The sequence below is a fragment of the Aulonocara sp. 'chitande type north' Nkhata Bay genome, linkage group LG22 (assembly GCF_057382095.1).
Source record: "Aulonocara sp. 'chitande type north' Nkhata Bay isolate Kocher_YH1m ecotype deep benthic linkage group LG22, A_spYH_male_GT1.1, whole genome shotgun sequence".
In the NCBI taxonomy this organism is placed as follows: domain Eukaryota; kingdom Metazoa; phylum Chordata; class Actinopteri; order Cichliformes; family Cichlidae; genus Aulonocara; species Aulonocara sp. 'chitande type north' Nkhata Bay.
This window is the reverse complement of record NC_141364.1, coordinates 1,624,336-1,641,789: the sequence shown is the minus strand read 5'-3', so window position 1 is coordinate 1,641,789 and position 17,454 is coordinate 1,624,336. Positions and strand designations below refer to the sequence as shown.

The window sequence follows — 17,454 nt, the reverse complement described above, 5'->3', positions numbered from 1 at the left end:
CAAGGTCGGATAATAAATGTGGTTTGAATTGACCAAACAAACGTTTCTGCTGGAGAGGAAAGAGAGGGAAGCCTGCAGCTCTGACAGGAGGCGGGGTTCTCACCAGGAACATGCTGAGAGTCTTTCCCATGATGCTGTTGAAGAGGTCGAGGGCGGAGTTTCCAGCCACCATGAAGAAGTCAGACAGGAAGAGGTATTCTCTGCAGCCGTTGTCGAGCAGAGCGTAGTGCTGGCTGCGAAACAGCGTCTCATAGGGATACTGTGGAGAGCGAGAGGGAGAGTTAGACCTCAGACGACCTCCGTGGCACAGATCGGCTGCACAGACTGTAGCTAAACGATGGACATGCTGTGATGTCACCCATTAGTTTGTGAAGTCTCGTGTTCAGCGCTGTGACTGTCGCCATCTCGGAGTCTGAAACAATTTGCTGAGCGCAACAACAAAAACTACACATTTCTATGGCAACAACCTGTCAATCACAGAGTGGACACGCCCTTAAAGGACGCCCCCTTCAGCTGACTACAAAGACTGCAGACCTCTGCAGCTGTTTCCATCTGTGTCTATGACGAGGTCACTGCTCCCAAACTGCAGTGAAAATTAAAAATCTCATAATCTGCCACAAGATGTCAGCGCTGAGCAACGGAGCTCAGCTGGAATTTAAACTGGATCCTAAAATCATTCCCGTCTCATTAAAAGCGAGGACGTGCATCCTGTTTGTCCTGAAGGGGGCGTGTCTCGTGCTACAGACGCTGGTTTGTTCACAGGGAATTTTATTTTCTTGTAAATGGCAGATCTGCAGGATGCGTTTGGGTTGAGCAGCTCGATCTGCGGCAGCGCCGTCTCTCACCCTGCTGTCTCCTCTCTGAGCCGTGTGCGGGACCAGGATGGGCCCCTCCAGCTCGGCCGGGCTCAGGATGGCCCCCCTCTGGCCCAGAGTGAAGATGGTGTTCCTGCTCTTCAGAGACGGTTTGGAGAAGAAACCTGCAGCGGCGAGTCAAGGAGCCTCAAACAGTCTGAAAATGTGAAGCAGGCGTCAGAGCGCCCGAGTGCCGCGCACACGGTGAGCAGGCGTGACACAAACAACAGACCGTGAAGGATATCTTTCTTGGCTGTGTCCTCGACTCCCATCAGGTCGTCTTTGTCTGCCACCTCCTCGTACTGCGGGACACGCAAACATCAGCTGTTATCCACACGAAGACGGCGTGCAGCCACGTCGACACAAACACAGCGAGGGCGCGACCCCGCCGCTCACCCACCTGCACTTTGAGCAGCCTGCCGCTGTACGACTTGAAGTAACTGTAGTAAATCTTGCTCATGGTGTCCACGTACTCGTCTCGGATCTCCTTGGCGACCGTTCTCTCATTGGCCAGAAGGAACTGGTAGAAGAACCTGCAGTGAAAACAACAACAGCATCGATCAGCTTCTTCACTTTGTGTCCAGTTATTTCTAACGCACAATTAAAAACAAGTTCAACACAACAAAAAAATAACAAACAGACGGTAAAAAGATGGGTGGAGCTTCCAGGTCAGGAAACAGAAGGTGGAAACGTGATGTCAGCGAGTGACGTCGCCGTGACTACGTCCACCTTTAAGTTTAAAAACTCACCTCAAATAAAACTAACGCAGACGTGTGCACAGACTTATCAACAGTCCAACATATCGAATAACTCAAATCAATAAAAACAAAACTAAGTGTAGTGTTGGTAAAGCAGCAGGTAAATACACCTGAGGATACAGAGGAGTCTCTGCACAGACTTCACCTGGATCCGCCCCGTGAACCATGCGGCGCTCAGGATTCTGCGTCACGTGACAAACGAGGAGCGGAACAGAAACCAGTGTTTTTAAAGACGTTTCAGTTCCTCGGGTGTAAAAATGGACTTCTTGCTCTTTAAATGGACAGAAGCGACAAAGAAAAGACGTCTGTAGGTTCAGCGTAATGCAGACTGTGAGTGGACCCGAACGCTCAGCTGTGCTCACCGGTACTTCAGCAGAGTGTTCTGTGGGATCTGGTAGTTGGTCATCGGTTTCCTGAAGGAGTAAATCTTCTGAAGAATGAACTCTCTGATCTTTGACACGGCCTGAGGAGAACAAAGAGTGTGGATATAAGCACAAAGATATAAAACCTGATAAGTAGGCAGAGGAATGAGTTAAACGCCTTCGTGTGGCGCGGGTACATTAAGCGCTCTGCCTGAAAGACCTCAGGAGAGCAGCTCAGCAGGTTTCTGACTTATTAATGAGGACTTCCTCTCATTTCCTGTTTGTTATGGACTTTAACTGTAAACGTGATTCCAAAGAGTCGGGAACTTTCCTCCTGCCCGTCTCTCACCTTGAGTTTGAGGCGGTCCACGATGTCCTGGATGTCGGAGCAAGCCAGCGTCTCTCTGAAGCTCAGCTCTTTGGCAAAGTTGATCTTAGTGTTGAGCTCGTGGAGCTGCTCCAGAAACTCCTGCTCCGTCACAGGACTGTCCAGGATGGTGCTGCCAACACACACGACCAGCAGATTAAGTCATGCAATCACCACAAACCACTGATGGCTGGTTAATCCATCAGGAACAACTCTGAGGTCTCTGCAAACTGAGCGCCATCCAACAAATCACTCATTACAATACAGACACTTTTTCTTTGCGGCGACAGCCGTCAAACCTACGAGATCATGGCCCCGGGCACCACCAGCTCATCCACCAGCTGGCTGAGGTGGCTGCGCACGGCCTGCCGGTTCTTCAGCCGCACGTTCATGCTGACCGACTGCTGCTGCAGGGTCTGGATCTCACTGCTGATGGAGGACAGGTCGCTCTGGAAGCCGCTCAGCATGCCCTCCATACGCTGAGAGACACACAGCCGTGAGGTTAGACTGAATCTGCTTTAACAAGAGGACAGCGCTCCCATGACAGTTTGAAAAAGTGCCCGCCTCTCACTTTCCCACTTGAACTGGACCCACCTAAAAACTTAACTGAGCACCGAGGACGGAAAAGAATCCGCTCTGATGCAGAGCGACGAGTAACCACAGCAGCCGTGCTGCTTTTAGTGAGCACACTGTGACGTAAAGCGCCTTTATTACTTTAAGCTTGTGTGCAGAAAACTGAAGTAAGGGTGCAGAATGACAGGAAGGTGTCTCTCAGGTACATCTGTCCCGCCTCTGCACAGCTGCACAGTGAAGACGTGTTCTTCTGCTGACGCTTCTGTGAGAACTCAGCTCAGAAGATGTGACAGGGAAACAAAACGCGTCTCGACTCCTTCACAGAAAACTCGAATCACTCTCAAATATCCACAAGACTCCATCCCAGCAAGAGTTTTCTGTATAAATGTCACACATGATTATTTTCTGTCTGTCTCAGTCGTCTCACCTCCAGGATGGAGTCACAGGCAGTGATCTGGTTGTGCAGCAGGGCGATGTTCTGACTCTCTTTGATGTCTGCATGATGAGCGCTCAGGAAAACATCATCAGTGACGGGTGTTAGTGTGTGGTTATACATTATTAGGTGAAGGTATTCAAACTGGGAGCTGTGAAGGATACAGTCTTTGATGGAGGCTTGTTCAATCCTCTGCAGCTCTGCCTCCACCTGTTTGGAGTACTGACGGAGGTCGACACCCTGAAAACCGACGGGAGGAAACTGAAATGTATTATCTGTGCTTTGAAAGAGGAAGTGTAGAGTAATAATTATTTTATAGCACCTTTCAAAACAAAAGTAACAAATCCCTTCACATTAAAAGCGTCAGCTTAACTCTTAGGTTAGATTTTCTACCTTTGCTGCTTTCTACAGACAAAGTGTTCGTAGAAAGCAGCACACACACACGCGCACGCACGCGCACACACACACGCACGCACGCACGCGCACACACACACACACGCACGCACGCGCGCACACACGCACGCGCACACACACACACACACGCACGCACGCACACACGCACGCACGCACGCACGCACGCACACGCGCACGCACACAGCAGCAGCAAACCAAAACATCACTGCTGCAAAGAAACCACAACTGAGGGAGACCGGGAGGAGGGAGACAACCAGGCCCGGACGTCAGAGCAGAGGACGTGTTATATATTAGACTTCTGTTCTTTCAGTTCTCACTGTTTTGAGCGCTTCCTTCACCAGGTCGTCTTCCAGGTTGGCCTGAATGTGAACTGCAGCAGACAAAAGGGAACAACAGTTAGTGACAAGCGAAACCTTCAAGCAAGGCAGCACCGAGGAAGCTGTAACAAGTGCCACCTCAGCCGAGCTTTAATATGAAGTCTTTTCCTTACTGTCCACTTCATCCAGGATAAACTCGTCCGTAGTGATGTCCAGCTCTCCCAGGTTCAGGTTAGCGATGTCTGCTTCAGTCTTCTGGGTGAAACACAACCAGTGTGTCTTCAGTGGTGATAATTAACAGGATGAAACTGTCAAAACTTACTGACATTAAAGCTTTCTTTGGTTTTCATTCACTCACTTGTTTATTCCAGCCAATGAGAAAACATACACTTACTGGCCACTTTGTTAGGTACACCTGTTTGTCTGTCCTTTAACTCAAATATCTAGACCTGTGGACATGTACAGATGACCTGCTGTAGTTCAAACTAAGCATCAGAATGTGGAGAAAAGGTGATCTAAGTGACTGCGAGGGTGGTATGTTGGTCTGAGTGTTTCCGAATCTGCTGATCTGCCGGGATTGTCCCACAACTGCAGAGTTTACACAGAAGTAGGGCTGTGCGATATGACCAAAATCTCATATCCCGATATAAGAATTCTATCGTCCGATAACGATATAAATCACAAACGTGTAACATTTTCTGTAAATTCTGTGAATCTCGGGCAGCTCGACTTGCGTGAAGTGTTTCCAGCTGCGCGTCGTGTAGCTGGAGTCGAGTGATGAAACGAGTCTAAGGTTTATTTTTTAGCACCTGGCGGCTCTTTTTTGCTTCTCATCCGTAAACAATCTGCTCTTTCACGTGATTCGGTTTATTTTGAAAAGTCTCAACAGGATCTTGAGCTTTATTGTGAAAGGTTTATGTGGAAAATAAACAAGCGGACATGCAATGCTGTTACCGTCGCTGTTGCTAACGACAACGCATAAAAACAGGCGCTTGTCCGTCTGTAGTGTGGTTATATTAAACATAAGAGAAAGAGAACTTTAATAAATGAATATAGCCACTACAGTCACCATCAGAACGGTGAGAAAATATTGCCGTAAACAGTTTATTTTGCGACACCACGAAACAATCGACAGCGTAAAATGAAACGATAGACGTTTTTATATCGTCATCCCATACATATCGTTACATCGAACAGCCCTACACAAAAGGTCGGAAAAAGACCTTCTGCGCACAGCAGCTCACTGGAGGAGAACGGCCAGACTGCTTTGAGCCCGACTTACAACCAAGGAACAGCATAAGCAAATGGACTACGGGAGCAGAAGACCACAGCTGGTGTCACTCATGTCAGCTAAGAAGAGGAAACTGAGGCTACAGTTCGCACAGACTCACCAAAACTGGACACAGAAGATGAAAAAACATTTCCATTCCCATCCCTGCATAACCTCAGTGTCCACCAGGATAACACACCCTGTCTCAAAGCTCAGACCATCTTAAACTGGTTTCCTGAATGTGACGATGGGTTCACTGTACTCAGTTGGCCTCAACAGTCAGCAGAGTTGGATTAGTGGCCATGTATTAATTAATTTTTATTGTGTTCTGTGCTGCTGCTTACAATGACAATAAAACTCTTCTCTTATGTGATCTCACTCCAAAAGAGCATCTTTGGGATGTGGTGGAATGGGAGATTCTCATCATGGATGCAGCTGACAAGTCTGCAGCAACTGTGTGCTGATGTCATAATGATGTCATGTCAACATGGACCAAAATCTCTGAGGAATGTTATCAACAGCTGAATCTGAAGACTTAAACCGACTGAAGGAAAAATGAGCTCCATCCCGGTTACATCAAGGTGTACCTAATAAAGTGTCCGATGTGCGTATTTACACAGAGAGAAGTTGACTGAATAAACATCTGTTTTCTAGCCGTTGCACACACCACCTCCGCTGTGTTTGTATGACAGACTTAAACCAATAACAAACTGACTGATGCAGCAAAACAGTCCAAATCTGATAATAATCAATAATCAGCCATAATCAGGATTATTAATGCGGGACCAGAACGACAACTGATACACCTAAATCGTCTTTTCCTCCTCAGAAAAAGGAAGTCAATGCTTCCCATTAGCATCCAGCAGCAGCAGCGCTCCGTAGAATGATTCCACCTGCTAACAGCTTCTTTGAGCTTCACGCAGCTAAAGCTTGCGCTCACCTGCGATTACCTCCGTGAAACTGAACGCAGGCGTCACGCAGAAAAAGAACATCTTACCTCGTCCTGTAAATACGCCATGGCGACTTCTGTCGGGTTCCCAGCTGTGTTTACATCGGGCCCAGCTCCAGCAGCGGTCGCGGTTCCCTCCGCCATTGCGGCCAATTTACGCTAACGTCAGAAAAAAAATACAAATCTAAAGTTCCACCTCGTAGTTAGCAAAAATATTGTATTATTAACCGAGCGCGGTATTATCACGATCACGTGCCGTGGGTGATAAATCAGTGGGACTCAATAAACATTTATTTCGCGTGAGTTAACGAAACTAACCGCGTTAAGCCACGTATTTGCTTGTTTCTTTTGAACACAGTTTTTTTTTCCAGTCGGACGACTCGATAGTGACGGACCAACTTCCGTTCCCCGAAGGGGTCAAACTCTCGCGAGAGGCTTGCGGCTTCCTCTTCGCACGGAACCTGCTTCCAAGATGGTGAGTGTCTTTTCTGTCGGACTGAAATGTCTCAGAAATCCGCGATCATCCAACTTTAGTCGCGCTTGTTTGTCACATTTATACATCCGATAAATCCTCCACAGCCTACTTGAGTGGGCTGGTGCGGAATTTTCAGTTTATTGCTGGTAATTTGACGTTTTAGCGCAGTTTGCTGTGGGATGTGAGTGGAGCTGTGTCGACGAGCGCCAACAGTTAACTTCGTTTTTCCCTCCCGGTTATAAAGCGTCCACATGCCCGGCGTCTGCTGCTGGCACTCGTAGCTGTGGATGGAGACTCTGTGCTGCTTCAAACTTTAAGAAGCAGTCATAGTTCGAGGCGGTTACCCCTCAGAGCTAACAGGCTTTAGCCTCGCCAAGCATGTTGGTGGACCCTGGCCGGGAGCTGGAAGTACTCTGATGTAAATACACAGTATTTAAAATAGTCGAAGTACTGCTGGGATGTTTTTGAACAAAGCTGAAGCTGTTCAGAGCCGCAGCAGTCGATCTGTTTGGGCTAACGGGGCTGAACTAAGAGAAATCCTCATGAACCTCTAGCACACTGTGCAAATATATAGGTTAACATATAAAGATACATACAGCGTGAAGCTTGTAAACATGTATGTGTATTACTGCATGATCTTTGCAGAAACTACATGTTGCTGTGTGTGACTCACTTTGTATCCCTCTGCGTCTCAGTCTCTGGTCATCCCTGAGAAGTTCCAGCACATTCTTCGTGTCCTGAACACGAACATTGATGGCAGGAGGAAGATCGCCTTCGCCATCACTGCCATCAAGGTGAGCTCCTCCCTGAGACTGTGCCGCTTGTTGCAACTGTTTTTCATCATCACATCAGTTGCGCTGTGTTTTTTGTGATTGTCGGCGTGTTGTTAACACTTTGTCTCTTCTCAGGGTGTTGGCAGACGTTACGCTCATGTTGTCCTGAGGAAAGCCGACATCGACCTGAACAAGAGGGCCGGAGAGCTGACTGAGGAGGAGGTGAGGATTGTTCAGAGCTTTGAATGAAAACGGCGACTTGTGATGCTTTTGTGTTGTCAGGAGATTTTGTCACTGGAGCTTTAGTGGTGGTTCTGAATCTGGGCAACAAGTATCACGAGTATTGATTTGTGAAGCGTTTGGAGGGTCGGCCCTCTGCAGGCCGGTCTCTGAGGCTATAGAAATATTTCAATCGTCCTCAGAGCAGCGTCTTGTTTTATTGCATGAAGGCAAAGAGACGGCACTTTGTTCTGTGACGAACGGTACTCACAAGTCGGAGGAGTAAGTGTGGCTACCAGCAGCAGGTTAACGTTGGCACTAGAGCAGGGCGATATGACCAAAAATATTTATCACCATATACATTTGAAAATTTGCGATAACGATATAACTGACGATATAATTGACACTAGACAAAATACTTTACAACTCCACAACTTTATTAGTGCAAAAAAAACAAAACCCATCAATGTATTTTCACTTAAACAAGCAGCTGTTTATCTGCATTAAAGTTATATAAAAATTTAAAGTGCAAATGCAAACTCCTCGCTGACAGTTTAACCAAAAGGCATTTCCAGTGGAAATTGGCCGACACATCCTCAGCATAACCATGTATAACATCCACACAACTTAAAAAGAGGTTATACACACACAATACGGTAACATTATGCTGAAGCACAGTACGTATCACTCCACGAGGCTCCGCCTACGATAGCCGTAATGCTCCGACAATCCATCGAGCGGTGCGGCTTCGTAGCTCAGCAAAGTCGTACTGAAACATTTGACAGATTTTCGAGCGCCGTGCACATAAAATCGTTTCGAGGTCAGTAAACACAACCAGAGTTCATACATAAGGCACACGGGATTATAAGGGGCTCTGTCGACTTTCAGACAAATCAAAGGGTTGATTTTAAGTGTGCCGTATTTTCCAAACAACACGGTAATAACGACGGCCCGCTAGCATGCGCTACCAGAAATAGTGCTTTGTTGTGCTGAACCAGTTCCACACCAGTGAAGCTGCAGCATTTTTACAAACCAGTCCAGGTTCATCTGTTTCAGTCAACGATCCACTTTTGCTCTTCTCGTTCTGCGTCGCCGCCATGTGCGTATGTAAACAAAGGCGCGTTTCACCCATATTCTATCGTGATATTTCATTTTCTTATCGTTGCCCAGCATTACACCGGTGTTACCGTGAACGGTATGATATAGCCCCGCCCTAGTTGGCACACCTGTGCAGAAGGTGGTCACACCGTGCCGTGTGAGTGTGTATCTGCTACTGCAGTGCTCCAGTTTTTACACATTTAGACAAACTAGGGGGTAAAGAAGCACCTCCCGTCTCAAAGGGGTGCAGAGTGACGTAATCATCAAAGACATCATTGGTTTAGCTGAGGCTGCTCGGTGGACTTTTCTGTCTGCAGAGCATTTTGCTTCACATCAGGATCAAAATATTTTATTGATTCCTAGATGAAGTTTGTCCTGACTTTGACGTAAGGCAGCAGATGTTTCCTCGGGCGTCACATTGTAGGCAGACGGCGTCAGTCTCCCAGACATAAACGCTTCATTAGATCCTTTCCTGTCGATCACCATATTCAGTTTCCTTGCGTAGTAACCGGAGCTGCTTGGTTGTCAGGTCGAGCGTGTGGTGACCATCATGCAGAATCCTCGCCAGTACAAAATCCCAGACTGGTTCCTCAACAGGCAGAAGGACGTGAAGGACGGCAAATACAGCCAGGTGGGTGATCGCAGCTGCTGCTTTGTCTTCCAAGAATCTAAATGATAAAGTCAATTTTTGGCTCAAACCTGAACGAGGTTCACACCAAGGTATTTGATTGGACGAGCTAGTTCGAGGCACCCCGTGACCATCTCTGTGTCTGATTTCAGGTCCTCGCCAACAGCCTGGATAACAAGTTGAGAGAAGATCTGGAGAGGCTGAAGAAGATCAGGGCTCACCGTGGTCTCAGGCACTTCTGGGGGTAAGAGCTCGGTCCTTGTATTCATTCACACTGCTGTGAGAAGGCTCTGCATCGACGCGTCCTCCGTTTACCCGAGTCTGCACACATCTGTGAGCGGGACACGTCCTGCAGAGTTCAGAGACTTCATGAACGTTTGTGTCACACTTGAGTAAACGAGGCGTCTGCAGAGTGAGCCTGTCCTGAAAAACTTGAACTGTGAGCTCAGAAACGCTGGTGCCGCCTCTGCGTGCGTCCACACTAACAGGCTAAAGTCGTGTGACTGTAGAGCACAGATGCAGCGACTTCTGCACCAACGGTCTAAAAAAAATGCTTTTTTTACCCAATTTTTGTTTCTAAAAACAACGAGAGCCACATATAAAGACATTCGTTTTTAATTTTGATAAAACGGAGGCAGTTTAATGTCCTCCTAGGTGGCCCTTGTGGAGCAAAATTTAGTATTTTGGTCTAGACAACCCAAAACGTGACGTCCGGATATGTGGATGCCGGGTCCTAGGAGGTTAATAATGGGCTCAAACATTGTGATGCATGTTGTCCTGCTGATTTACAGACCAGTTAAACATCCTGTTTATGTTCCTGAAGCAGATGTTTGAGTTTCCTGATGGTGGAGAGGTTATAAGTTTGTCTTTAAGCTGAAGCACGTTTCCAACGTGGAGCAGTCGGTCTGATAAAAGCCTTTAAAAACAAATGAAATCCTCAACTATGTTGTTCAGTCCTTTGTTACAGACGTCCTAACCTGGTTTGTCTCTCTCCCTGCAGTCTGCGTGTGCGCGGTCAGCACACCAAGACCACCGGCCGTCGTGGTCGCACCGTCGGCGTGTCCAAGAAGAAGTAAACTGCCCCGCTTCCCTTTGTTTCAATAAAGCACCACAGTTCACAAAATGTTCTCGTCCCCTGTGCTGCTTTACTTCTCTCACCAACACACCGCTGGGAGCTCCTTGGTGATTTATTTTGAAGGGACGTGGCGTCTCGGTGGACCTCGGTGAAGCAGTTTTAATGTTGTATTTAAATGTTGCAGTGCACAGCTGAACATGTTCTGCAGGATTTCAAACAGAAATCTGATATTTGAGGCTGTTAGTACAGATGGAGCTGCTCAGCAGGGGAAATGGATCAGGAGTAAAAGGCCCAGTGACACGGACACGAGTGCTCGGAGTACACTGAATACATCTGCACTTCAGACAAAACTTATTTCCCTGCTTTGCCTCAGAGGCAGGTTCAGAGCAGCAGCCTTCATTGTACAGAATGAAACCAGGATAGAGAAGCCCGTTAGAACAGCTGAGCTTTAGTCGATACCCTGTAGTGATGCACAGGTGGATGCGCCGCTGTGCAGACCTTTGTTTTGTCTAATATTTCTGAGCCCAGGCGGGTTGGTTACACTTGGACACAAAAACAGAAGCTGGAGATCGAGTCCAACAGTTTATTGTGCTGCATTGATGACAGGAGGAAAGACAGTATCACACATCAGAAATGAAATATTGCTTCATTCTAATATAGACACATCCCACAGAAACAGATGTGGGGAAATGATATGGCTGCAGGAGGTTTAAAGTGCGTAGGAAGTGGAGCAAAGGCTTGAAGCAGCAGGACCCGAGCGGGCTCGTGAAAAACGCTTTTTCATGCCAGTGTTTGAAACGTGTTGCTGCACAGCTGCATCTGTAGACGACGTAAACATTCAAGACTAGCAAAATATGGGCTTTTAAACATCTGTGTACAACTTTTTATTAAGGAAATGTTTCAGAAAACTGCTGCCTCATCTCTGCATTCAGAAGCGCCGCTGCTGTAACAGCAGGGAGAATAAAGTCCATCCTGACCGCTACGATAACCTCGAGCAACAGGTTCCACTGAGTGTGCACGCTAAATGAGGAGCTGCTTGTTTTTAGTGCAGAGCTGTCCCACAGCGCTAAAGCCGGAAGACGCTATGAAGATTTCAGAGATGAAACCGGCCGACGAGTCGCTGCGACTGTTTTTAATTCACCAGTTTGTAGAAAAGAAGATGAACTAAAAGCCTTTTCGAAGCCTCGGAGCTCTTCTAGAGAAAGTGGCAAATGTTTAATTATCATTTGTCTGATTTCATTTGGTAAATCCACCATCACGGAGGACCATCGAGCAGCAGTCCACTGTGACGTCTCGAGGGTCAGTGCCGCGAAACGACCTCGTGAAAATAAAGCTACCAGCCCAGCGACCTTTTTCTGACACGACTACACAGCTCGACACGACTGGCTTCCACCGACAAATCTAAAAAACAGAATAAATTAAAAAACAGCCGGAGGTGCATGAGAAGATGAGCTTTATACTTTCACCTGGTTTTAAAAGCGGAGTGGGAGTGGGGTGGAGGCGACACTGAGAAAAACACAAGTTTGATCCCAAAGTTGGTCTTCTATTTAAAAAAAGAAGCTTCTGACAGAAACCCTGAACATTTCCATCTGGAAACACTTTCACAAAATTGACTCCAAAAATATTTAAGACTTATTTTTCCCACTGAAAATGGGCGTCCATAAAGACGGCTCTCTTTTAAACTAGTTTATCAGATTTTGTAGTTTCCAAAGTTCTGTTTTGGTCATTTCTGCAAAAAGAAAAGAAAATGCATCTTTTTTAATAGCCACATTTTGAATTGGTGCTTTTATTTTGGCACCGCAGACATGTAGCTATGAGGAAGCTGCTGCAGCTGCTCACTGACACGTCGCGTCTGCATGTTAGAGAAGCATGGAGAACATCTGGCTTTGTCCAGCACACACGGCTGACTTGAAAGCATCAAAAACAGCTGGACTCCAGCAGCTGCTGCTTTAGTTTCACTCTGTAGACTCTCAGATCAGTTTGTCTGCTGCAGAATCAGCTCACATGTTACAGCCAGTTCAGTGAGGAGATGAAGAGATCCCCATTAATAACAGTAAACTAAGAAAAACATGACGCAGGTTTTCTGTGAAACTGTGGCAGCTGAACTAACTTATCATAAAAAACAAGAGAAATCGAAGAGCCACGTTGGAGAGGAAAGCAGTCCACTGCTCCCCCTCAGGCCTCCCTCTGTGGGGTAGGAGGCTGCTGCTGCTGGGGCTGCTGCTGCTCTTTGGTGGGGGCGTAGTACAGCTCCAGAGGCTTCCTGACCTTCCAGTACTTCTCGTTCACCAACTCCAGAGTCAGCGAGCCGTTTAGGGTCTGAGAGGAAGGATGAGCATAAAGGTCAGATCACAAAAAAGCTTCTAATGGAATCGATCAGTCCAGATTTCCTCCATCGTACAACAAAATCACACCAGGAACCAGCCTGACTGCACTACGCAAAGACTTGCCCACTTTCTGTCCTGGGTTTTCACAATAAAAGCCCTAGACACACTCACTGTAATACAGTCCCAAACAAAAAAGCTGTAAAATAAAAGTTTTCCAATAAAAACTGTTTCGTCTCACTCCCATTTGTTGTTGTTGCACTTTGAAGCTCTACTTGGAACCTCGTTAAGATCCAAACATGCAAAATTGGATTTGTTGCCATTTTTGAAGTGGTCTTAAACTTTTGCTTACCAGAGGTGAACACTGAATGAACGAGCCGCAGTTTCTGGGACGCAAATTTAAAATGAGAAGACTTCAAACTTCCCACTGATTTATATGTATTTTTTTAATCTAAGGCATCTTTTCAAGGAGCGAACGTGCACATCAGTCTGTAAAGATAACAAACTCATCCATGAACACAGAAGGTTAATGCAGCTTGAATAAAACGGGACTCGTGTTCAGCCGTCACTCACAGAGAACTGGCCTCCCCTCGTCAGGATGTAGATGGTGTACTGCTTCTCGCTGACGTTGCTCAGACTCGTCCCCTCGCCGCTTCCTGCCATCCCTCCGTTTTCACCTCCCACCCCCTCGGCTCGCGCCTCTTCTCGTCCTGCCTCCTCTCGCCCTCGGTCCTCGGGTTCATTCTCGGGCCGTCGGTCCTCCAGAGCGATGCGCAGTGCGAGGTACTTGGACAGATGGTCCACCGTAGCATTAGCTGTTGTCTTCACATATCTGACAAGGGAAAGGCAGATGATGGCGATGTGCTCTACCTCTGACAAATTAAACGTTTTCTGAATTGTCTGGCCACTCGGGGACAGGCTCACCACTTCACACATGTTCGTTCTTATTCACACATTTTTACTGATTTCTAGTCATTTCCCAGGTTTTAGCTGTTTTTGGTCTCTGCCATCTCTGCCATGATTCACATTTTCAGTATAAAATGTTTGTTCAGCTACTTCAGAAAAGGTCTAACCTCGTCTGGTTGTAGTCCTGGGCGTGGACCAGCTGTGGGTGTGGTCTGAACACCAGCTCGATCTCGGAGGACAGCCCCTCTTTGTGGCGTCTCAGCGGGGGAGTCGGGCTCCCGCTGTCCACCTCGGGTCCCGAGCCATCATCGGATGGACGTGGCCGCTTGCGGCTCGGCCCGGCCTCCGGAGGGGTATGACCACAGGGGTGTGGCGTGTGTGAGGGGGCGGAGTCGTGGGAGAGGTGTGAACGGGAGTCCCCATTGTCCTCCCCACCACTGTAGGTGGTGTTATCACTCTCCTGAGTGGGCTTCTTCACTCGGTGATTCCTGCAGCCCCAAGGTAAACACATACAACAGTAATTATCATTCAGAGGGGAGGGGCTTAAACTTACAGGGTGTGGTCAGTTGTCATAACAGCAGCGGTGTTATTAAGTCAGGAACAGCAAGAAAAGGAGGAGCTGGGGAGAGGGTGGGTTGCAAAGCGGCATGCAGGCTAAAGAAGCGCAGCATCTGTCGGGAGTGCGGCTCTGTATCCCGCCTGAATGCTACGCCGTATTCAGGAGGATCCGCGGCGCTCTCTCGAGCGCAGAAGCGTGAAATCATAGAACTGATCCGTGTCACCTCTCGGACCTGTAGCGGGCCTGCTGCCGGAGCCCCTCCTCGATGCTGGAGCTCAGCGCCTCCTTGTTGTGCAGCCGGTTGAGTCGCTCGAGGACGCGGCGTTGGTGGGCTTCATACTCATCGCGACTCGGGTAGATCTTCGAGATCAGCGCGTCGAAGTTTGAGTCTCTGCGCAGCGAACGTCTAGAAACCAGCTTCTTCCTGCAGGTCGGACACTCCTTGTTCCTGCACAGGGAAAAACGGCCTGAAGCTTCGTAATCACTGAATAATCGGCTTTTGCAGAAATGTGCCACATTTAAAATCAGTCAGTGAACACATTCAGCTACACAAACGTTACCGCGACGCATTTGTTCTCGTTAGGGACAGCGGCAGCATTTCCACCGCAGAAAACAACTCATCCAAAGTCCCTTAAAAATTTATCTCCGAATTATTTATAATTGGCCAAAACAAGCTGTGTGAACACGGCGATCGTGAATCAGGTACACTGGCAGCTCGCGCTCACCCAGATCGCAGCGCGGTGACGATGCAGTCTGAGCAGAAGCGGTGCAGACACTCTTTGGTGGTCATGGTGTTCTTCAGCATGTCCAGACAGATGGGACACATGAGCTCGCTGTGCAGAGAGCGAGGAGACACGGCTACCTCCGTCCCGTCCACGATGGCCTCCTGAACATACCAAACGTGTGAGAACATTTGCGGTTCTTCATTTCTGCTACATCACAGTTGGTCCTTTTAGCCGAGCTGTTTATTTTCTATTCCCTCTGCTCTGGCAATGGGAACAAAGCTTACAAACTCATTTACCCTTCAGCAAACATCACAAATAATTTCCTCACAGTTTCCTAAGACACTGCCTCTATTTTGCAGCGAGCTGCTGGGCACACAGACAGCTTTACCTGAGGGCTCCTGTGCAGCTCGTACAGACTCAGCTCCCAGGTCTTACTGGGAGCCTGGATGTTTACCGGAGCTGCCATGGCTGCGCTCCCCCCCAATCAATCCTCACTGAGAGACAGGAGAGAAAACACAATCAGATGTTCTCGTCATGTGTCAAAATAATTAACTTTTTTACAGACTCAAAATAAAAACACAAAGAAATCCACATGAAGACATGCATATATAATTATTTTAAGAGCAATACCTCCACATGCTGGGCTGGCAGAATAACTCAACCTGTTTTAAATGTATGAACTCGTACAGCAACAAACATTTGAATTCAGTCTCATCAGTCATCAGGAGCATATCCACCTCACATGTGCTGTACAGGCTGAGTGGCTGCAGTTGCAGCTGAAGCATTCAAATCTACCCACAAACATGTTGAAAGATGCAATGCCAGCAATGTGGACTGTCAAGACTAAAACCAGTCACTGAGCGAAGACAACTGTAATATACGTGTTAAATATCTGCTCGCTGTGAAATAACATAAAAGGAGTGGTGGTTTCTAAAACCTCGAGTGTATGATGCGCTGAAAAAAACACGGTTTCATGTAGTTGAATGGTTTATTGGAAAGAAGGAAAAACACTGAAAGTTACAAGTGTATTGTGCACGAAACCAATTCAAACGTGGCGACAGAGCCGTGCAGATGTGTGTCACGAGTTAATCTCGCTGTATAATAAACAAAAATGATCCCTGCTAAATCCGGATCCGTTTCCGGTGCAGTCTGCCGGGTCTCTTCACTACACAGCTTTTTTCTGCAGGATGATGTGCAACATTTGATGTGTGAGAAGAATAACGGCTTTGATTCGGTGTGGCCGTGATCTTATTCACGCTTGCATGTGTAAGCATCTCGGCTTTCTTCGCATGTTCTCAGCTTTTTGGATTTCTTCAGTTTTTAAATGATTACAAAGGCACCGGATTTATTCTGAAAACAAAACCATGTAACTTCACAGCAGCCCCGCGGTCTCTGCTGAGAACCACAGCTTATTTTTAGTTCCCACAAGAGGAACTCACCAACAGCTGCCAGCCTTCAAACTTCCTGCAGGGACCGAACACTCCAAAGTTTGCGAACTTTGACTCAGTTTTGCGGATTTAACAGCCAAACGCTTTACATCCGTCGACGCGCACTGAAAAGGACGAAAAAGAGGGAAGAAGAAACTCACCTGACGTTTAAGTGACGGCAGCTGGCACCGCTGCACAGACACGGAGCCACTAGACCGCTACGAACAGCGCGCAGCGGGGCTCGGCTTCCCGCCACAGTCTTTACGATGTCGGCGGAGGGGTCTTACGTTGTCACGGAGCCTCGGTACAAAACTACAGCGGCCAAAAATATCAGGAACGAAACATTTTTCGACAGTCATAAGCTACCTAACATTAGCCGCGGCCATTTTTTCCCTTCTTCTTCTGCGGCTCCCGGTAAAGCTGCACACCGCTTTGCGGCGGTAGTGCCCCAAACGGCAGGTTTGCGTATTGCAGCGCAGCCCCAATCCCAGACTCGGCAACCACACACGTTTTATGTGTTTTAAAACACAAACAACTTAAACTAAAAATAATAACAAATCAAACATACCATACTCGTGGGATTTTAAGAGAACTTTATTTTAAATTCAGCAATAACTGAAACTGAATCACAAAAGAAGAACACGGGAAAATGACCACCAAAGTGCTAAAAGCGACTTCTTCCACCTTTTACACCTTCAGTGGTGTAAAAGGTGACAAGTGACAGGCCTGCAGTGAAATTCAGAATTCATTTAAACTGATGAATTTTGAATTAATAAATTAAATTAAGCCCAGCATGGCCCAGCTTCAATCTCTTGTCCAAACTCGTACTTGTCCCGAACTCGAAAATATTGAGGAGGAAAACAAAATAACACTGGTCCCGAAGAGTCTGGTCAAACAATTTTATTGAACACACGCGCGGGGAGATGGATACTGCACACAATCAGCATA

General features: G+C 47.3%; 3 protein-coding genes across 5 annotated transcripts in view; 1 reads left to right on the top strand and 2 right to left on the bottom strand.

The window, feature by feature from the left end:
* Nucleotides 1-6,683, bottom strand: part of vps52 (VPS52 subunit of GARP complex) — a 12,691-nt gene extending 6,008 nt beyond the window's left edge. Inside the window, exons 1-12 of one of the 2 annotated variants that reach the window (XM_086280726.1) lie at nucleotides 6,346-6,683; nucleotides 4,252-4,330; nucleotides 4,079-4,131; nucleotides 3,512-3,587; nucleotides 3,342-3,409; nucleotides 2,645-2,820; nucleotides 2,324-2,474; nucleotides 1,975-2,075; nucleotides 1,255-1,387; nucleotides 1,101-1,156; nucleotides 846-981; nucleotides 104-259 (exon numbers count right to left, since the gene is read on the bottom strand). In XM_086280726.1, coding sequence (XP_086136852.1) covers nucleotides 104-259; nucleotides 846-981; nucleotides 1,101-1,156; nucleotides 1,255-1,387; nucleotides 1,975-2,075; nucleotides 2,324-2,474; nucleotides 2,645-2,820; nucleotides 3,342-3,409; nucleotides 3,512-3,587; nucleotides 4,079-4,131; nucleotides 4,252-4,330; nucleotides 6,346-6,441 — 1,281 coding nt within the window. In that variant the 5' untranslated portion in view covers nucleotides 6,442-6,683. Of the gene's footprint in view, nucleotides 1-103; nucleotides 260-845; nucleotides 982-1,100; nucleotides 1,157-1,254; nucleotides 1,388-1,974; nucleotides 2,076-2,323; nucleotides 2,475-2,644; nucleotides 2,821-3,341; nucleotides 3,410-3,511; nucleotides 3,588-4,078; nucleotides 4,132-4,251; nucleotides 4,334-6,345 lie in introns of both variants that reach the window. The other variant, XM_086280725.1, reaches the window with a different exon arrangement.
* Nucleotides 6,630-10,613, top strand: rps18 (ribosomal protein S18). The gene is made up of 6 exons (XM_086280737.1): nucleotides 6,630-6,772; nucleotides 7,468-7,566; nucleotides 7,681-7,767; nucleotides 9,392-9,493; nucleotides 9,643-9,734; nucleotides 10,491-10,613. The coding sequence occupies exons 1-6, from the start codon at nucleotides 6,770-6,772 to the stop codon at nucleotides 10,564-10,566; spliced, it is 459 nt and encodes a 152-aa protein (XP_086136863.1). The 5' UTR covers nucleotides 6,630-6,769; the 3' UTR covers nucleotides 10,567-10,613.
* Nucleotides 10,614-11,136: 523 nt separating this feature from the next.
* LOC147303131 (E3 ubiquitin-protein ligase RING2-A-like) lies at nucleotides 11,137-16,920 on the bottom strand. Of its 2 annotated transcripts, none has more exons than XM_086280727.1 (7): nucleotides 16,668-16,920; nucleotides 15,468-15,573; nucleotides 15,080-15,240; nucleotides 14,578-14,802; nucleotides 13,963-14,283; nucleotides 13,463-13,721; nucleotides 11,137-12,884 (listed from the first exon to the last, which is right to left on the bottom strand). In XM_086280727.1, exons 2-7 carry the CDS (start codon nucleotides 15,543-15,545, stop codon nucleotides 12,741-12,743), a joined length of 1,188 nt encoding a protein of 395 aa, XP_086136853.1. In that variant the 5' UTR covers nucleotides 15,546-15,573; nucleotides 16,668-16,920; the 3' UTR covers nucleotides 11,137-12,740. The 2 variants fall into 2 exon arrangements, with proteins under 2 accessions (XP_086136853.1, XP_086136854.1); XM_086280728.1 differs by having other exon boundaries at nucleotides 14,587-14,802.
* Nucleotides 16,921-17,454: the final 534 nt, after the last annotated feature.

Excerpts from the sequence above, each read along its gene's own strand:
- rps18 (XM_086280737.1), top strand. Across the intron at positions 7,567-7,680 it reads TCGCCATCACTGCCATCAAG|GGTGTTGGCAGACGTTACGC; the intron begins GTGAGCTCCTCC and ends GTCTCTTCTCAG. Across the intron at positions 9,494-9,642 it reads AGGACGGCAAATACAGCCAG|GTCCTCGCCAACAGCCTGGA; the intron begins GTGGGTGATCGC and ends GTCTGATTTCAG.
- LOC147303131 (XM_086280727.1), bottom strand. The coding sequence starts at position 15,545 with ATGGCAGCTCCGGTAAACATCCAGGCTCCCAGTAAGACCTGGGAGCTG. Across the intron at positions 15,241-15,467 it reads AGCTGCACAGGAGCCCTCAG|GAGGCCATCGTGGACGGGAC; the intron begins GTAAAGCTGTCT and ends TGGTATGTTCAG. Across the intron at positions 14,803-15,079 it reads GTCACCGCGCTGCGATCTGG|GAACAAGGAGTGTCCGACCT; the intron begins GTGAGCGCGAGC and ends TTCCCTGTGCAG.